At 42.9% G+C, this 5,000-nt stretch overlaps 2 protein-coding genes across 2 annotated transcripts in view; one reads left to right on the top strand and one right to left on the bottom strand.

The window, feature by feature from the left end:
• Positions 1–5,000, bottom strand: part of lrba (LPS responsive beige-like anchor protein) — a 226,494-nt gene that overhangs the window by 80,810 nt on the left and 140,684 nt on the right. The window lies entirely within an intron of this gene.
• The window catches only part of mab21l2 (mab-21-like 2), a 2,546-nt gene continuing 29 nt past the window's right edge, over positions 2,484–5,000 (top strand). Inside the window, exons 1-2 of the mRNA XM_058384620.1 lie at positions 2,484–2,700; positions 2,956–5,000. The exon at positions 2,956–5,000 is cut by the window's right edge and continues 29 nt beyond it. Of these exons, the coding sequence (XP_058240603.1) occupies positions 3,018–4,097 (1,080 nt within the window). The 5' untranslated portion in view covers positions 2,484–2,700; positions 2,956–3,017 and the 3' untranslated portion in view covers positions 4,098–5,000. The remainder of the gene's footprint in view (positions 2,701–2,955) is intronic.

Below are 5,000 nucleotides of genomic sequence, written 5' to 3'. Positions count from 1 at the left end.
CCTCAGTTTAATCTATGGACCCTTAGCCAGATCGTCTAAACGTAAACGACGTCACACTGAAGGGGAAGCATGGAACGCGCGCGCGTTAAAAAGGTGCACGCGCGAAACAAACGGCACACACACACACACACAAAATACAGAGAGAGTTCCACTTTCTCTCGCGCGCCTGTTCGCTCCTTCCTCGTATGACGGAAGGTTCTAAAGCGCGAGGGTCGATGCCTATACGTTGAACTGGCTACGGCAAAAAATAAGAGTAAAGAAAAATGTAATAATAATAATAATAATAATAATAATAATAATAAATAATAATAAATAATAATAATAATAATAATAATAATAATAATAATAATAATAATAATAAATAATAATAATAATAAGAAGAAGAAGAAGAATTCAGCCTATTCTGTGTAAAAGTGACTTTTGCACGCGAGTTTCGCGCGCGTGAAGGAGGCTTGTGAGCGTTTAAAGAGAGCGCGCGCGCGCAAAGTGCTAAATTAAGAGGAAAAAGATAAGAGAACAAAAATAAAAAGAATTTGGAAAAACGGAGACAGGAAACACACTGACCCTAGACATCTAATTAACGGAGGTTTATTATTATTATTATTATTATTATTATTATTATTATTATTATTATAGTAATAAATATATTTGTGTGTATCTGATATAACGCTAATAAACTCATGACGCGCGCAATTATAAAATATTTATTTCCTAAAATGCTTTTTTTAAACGCATTATTTAAACAATAACCCGCCTTGTTCTTTCTTTATTAATTCACTTGATGTTTTATTTTAAATTAAATATTTCTAACTAGATAAACACAGTTACAAGACATTTATATATATATATATATATATATATATATATATTTCTCTACATCCCGATGCACACCGACCCCGAGAAAGTCAGGGCGCACGTGCGCTGAACAGGGCGCCTTCCTTCAGGTCGCAGATCATCAATAGTGAGGCTAAAAGAAGCCAAACACACACACACACACACACACACACCACTGGCTTATAGGCAGGACTTCAATCTACTACCTCTGTGTGTGAAGGGTGCATGCATAACGCGCGTGCCTGCAGATCCAGTGCTTAATTATTGAATAGGTTTTTATTTATTAATAAGGCATTTCAAATCTATCAAAAACAAACAGCGGGAGATTTATTAATCACATTAATGGCGTTCCTGTAGCACGGGGTTATAATGCGTAATGAGATAAGGGTGTTGCAGCCTATTAAACACACACACACACACACACACAGACACACACACACACAGCGGGAATTCTGGTAAAAGAGGAATTGTGGGGGAAAAAACAAACAGATTTTTTATCAGTAATAAAATTAATTAATATATATATATATATCTTTCTGAAGGTTTTGCGCGTTTTCAGGACAGACACAAAAATAACAATAATGAAATAATCATATTAATAATATATAAAATTAAACCGTATTAAATATAAATATCTGGATATAATTATCATTTGCGCTTCATTTCTTTTTTAAATAATAATCTCTAAAACCCTAGCTGAAGAGCTTTTACTAAGGAGCAGTTATTCACGGCTTTATTAAATATTTATTAAGATCTATTAAAATGCATGTCGTGTCTGTATAAAGTGCGTAAACACCGCCACGTGAAGCGTGATTAACAAACCAGCCAGAAGAGCACGAGGAGAACAGGAGCGGCGCGAGACACGGCGGGCGAGCACGCGCATGGACCCGGGAACACGCAAAAATATAGATTTCATACATAAAGAATAATAATAAATAAGTAATAATATTACTACTAATAATAATAATAAACACGGAAACCGTCAGCGACTAAAATATAAAAGTAAACAAAGAACCAAGAAACATTTCGTGTTAAACGTCTGACTGGAAAAAAATCAATCAATAAATAAAAACAAACAAATAAAAGCTAACGCGCTTTATTTGTATTTCTTAAAACCAACACATACACAAATAAAAATATTATATATTTAAAAAAAATAAAAAAAATACCCACCTAATCACTACTTAAGGAGAAGTTTATTTGGAAATAAATAAAAAATAAATCATTTAAAGTTCCGTGATGACGCAACTCGGAACAGAAGCCCAGCGCGAGACACAGAATATAAAGACGCGAGGTTTTTCTTTTGTTTGTTTGTTTTGTTTTGTTTTGTTTTTCTACAAAGGAGAAAAACACACACGAGTTCCATCTCACGCGCTCCTCCTGTTCGGTCTGCGCTCGCGCTCAGTACCGGGAGACTTTTGAACACTGAAGAGGTGGGTGGAGAGGGGATGGGAGTTGGAGGTGAGGGGGGGGGTAATGCTTAAGGGCGGAGTCGTGTGGATTCCCAAACCCCTCCACCACCACCCCCACCTCACATAAAGCGTCCTGATTGGTCAGAGAAATACGGCGGCGCCTCTGATTGGCAGGATGTTCAGGACCGGCCCTCGTTTTGAGGCTTCAGCTAAAAGGCCATTCATGAGGTACGGCATTCCTGCAGAACGGAGGAGACGGAGGAGACACGCACGCGCGCACTCACACACACACACACGCATACACACACGCGCGCGCGAGTGAACACACACTCGTGCAGAGATGACACACTGACACGCAGCGCTCCTCTGAAGCTTCTTCTTCTTCTTCTTTTAGTTTCTGGAGCTTTAACACACCGCATCTCTCCTGAAGGACGCTCACACACTTCACACACAGGTGCAAAAACTTCTGATTTTTATTTTTCCTGTTTTTTGGCCTCTTGCTACACACTCACACACACACTCACACACACACACTCACACACACACACACACTCCATCCACTGTAGGTGCAACTTTTTCTTTTTTTTTAATTTTCAATTTTTTTCCATTCTGAGACTCAGGGTTTCTGTGTAAATTTTTCTTTTTTCCCCCTTTATTTATTTTATTTACTACCTAATATTTTTCGGCTTTGGGATCTGCCCGGTTAAAGCGTTGGATCCGTCGGTGTACTGCGATCCTCCTCCGGTGTTCGGCCCGGACCTCTGCCCCAACATGATCGCTGCTCAGGCGAAGCTGGTCTACCAGCTCAACAAATACTACAACGAGCGGTGCCAAGCACGCAAGGCGGCCATCGCCAAGACCATCCGCGAGGTGTGTAAGGTCGTCTCGGACGTCCTGAAGGAGGTGGAGGTACAGGAGCCGCGATTCATCAGCTCTCTGAGCGAGATCGACGCGCGCTACGAGGGCCTCGAGGTAATCTCGCCTCACGAGTTCGAGGTCGTGCTCTACCTCAACCAGATGGGCGTCTTTAATTTCGTGGACGACGGCTCATTGCCGGGCTGCGCCGTCCTGAAGCTCAGCGACGGCCGAAAGCGCAGCATGTCTCTCTGGGTTGAGTTTATAACGGCCTCGGGGTATCTGTCGGCACGAAAGATCCGGTCGAGATTCCAAACTCTGGTGGCGCAGGCGGTGGACAAGTGCAGCTACCGTGACTCCGTCAAGATGGTGGCCGACACCAGCGAGGTGAAGCTGCGGATCAGAGAGCGCTACGTGGTGCAGATCACTCCGGCCTTTAAGTGCACCGGAATCTGGCCCCGCAGTGCCGCTCAGTGGCCTCCTCCGCATATCCCGTGGCCCGGACCGAACCGGGTCGCCGAGGTCAAAGCCGAAGGATTTAATCTGCTCTCTAAAGAGTGCTACACGTTAGCGGGGAAGCAAAGCTCGGCCGAGAGCGACGCCTGGGTCCTGCAGTTCGCAGAGGCGGAAAACCGGCTGCTGATGTCCGGCTGCAGGAAGAAATGTCTGTCCGTCTTAAAAACGCTCCGGGACAGGCACCTGGAGCTGCCGGGACAGCCGCTCAACGGCTACCACATGAAGACGCTGCTGCTGTACGAGTGCGAGAAGCACCCGCGCGAGAGCGACTGGGACGAGGCGAGCCTTGGAGATCGCATCAACGGCGTCCTGCTGCAGCTCGTCTCCTGTCTGCAGTGCCGCCGGTGTCCTCACTACTTCCTCCCCAACCTCGATCTATTTCAGGGCAAAGCGACGTCAGCCCTCGAGGCGGCCGCCAAACAGACATGGAGGCTCGCGAGGGAGATCCTGACCAACGCTAAGAGCCTGGACAAACTCTGAACTCTAAAAATAAATGAACTCGATTAACTCCAAACAAAAGACTATGAGAAAGAGATCTGCAACCACGCCTGGACAAAATCAGCCAACAAACAAGACCTGGAGACTCGCAAGAGAAATTCTGAGCCGTGACAAAAGCCAGGGACGAATTCGAATAAACAAAAACATGCAGAGTCACCAAAATCCAACAATTTACAAAGACACAAACGGGGGGGAAAAAAAATAAAGAGAGAGACTCACGAGCAATTCCGAGAGCCTGAACAAACTCGGGAAGAAAAAGTAAAAACAAAACACACACACACACACACACACACACCGTCTGGACAAATCTGCACCAGCCTGGGAAAAGTTTAAAAAATAAAGAAGAGCGAGGAGACAAAAATATTCCACAGTAAAAAAGAAACAAATCTAATAAAGAAGCATGATGAAGATCACATCGCTTTACAGGTTCAGAAAGACTTTTTTTCCCCCATCAGGACATTTTACAGCAACCAGAAAAAATTCACCTTTGACAACTTGGACAAAAATGTAAAATAAAAAACAACAAGAAGAATATTAAAAATATAAAAAGAGAGAGAGAGAGAGAAAGAGAGAGAGAAGCTCTGCAGAGACTCGAACGCTCCAGACTTTTATTTTCACTGAAAGTGGACTTAAAGGAGTCGAACCTTCGAGAAAGGTTTCAGCCGAGACGCCATCGGGACATTGTGAGAGGAGAAAAAAAATAAGCGTGAAGGTACATTTTAACGTCATAACGTCTGCTTAAAATCCTTTCTTATGTTTTTGTTTTCACAAAGTGAAATTGTTTTTTATTTAAAGACCATGCACAATATCTTCCATTGCTTTAATGTTTTTTAAAAAGAAAAAGGAATAAAATGTAGCGTGCCAAGTTTTCCCATTTTATGTGTC

The sequence above is a fragment of the Hemibagrus wyckioides genome, linkage group LG29, assembly GCF_019097595.1.
Source record: "Hemibagrus wyckioides isolate EC202008001 linkage group LG29, SWU_Hwy_1.0, whole genome shotgun sequence".
In the NCBI taxonomy this organism is placed as follows: domain Eukaryota; kingdom Metazoa; phylum Chordata; class Actinopteri; order Siluriformes; family Bagridae; genus Hemibagrus; species Hemibagrus wyckioides.
This window is presented reverse-complemented; position numbering and strand designations above follow the sequence as displayed.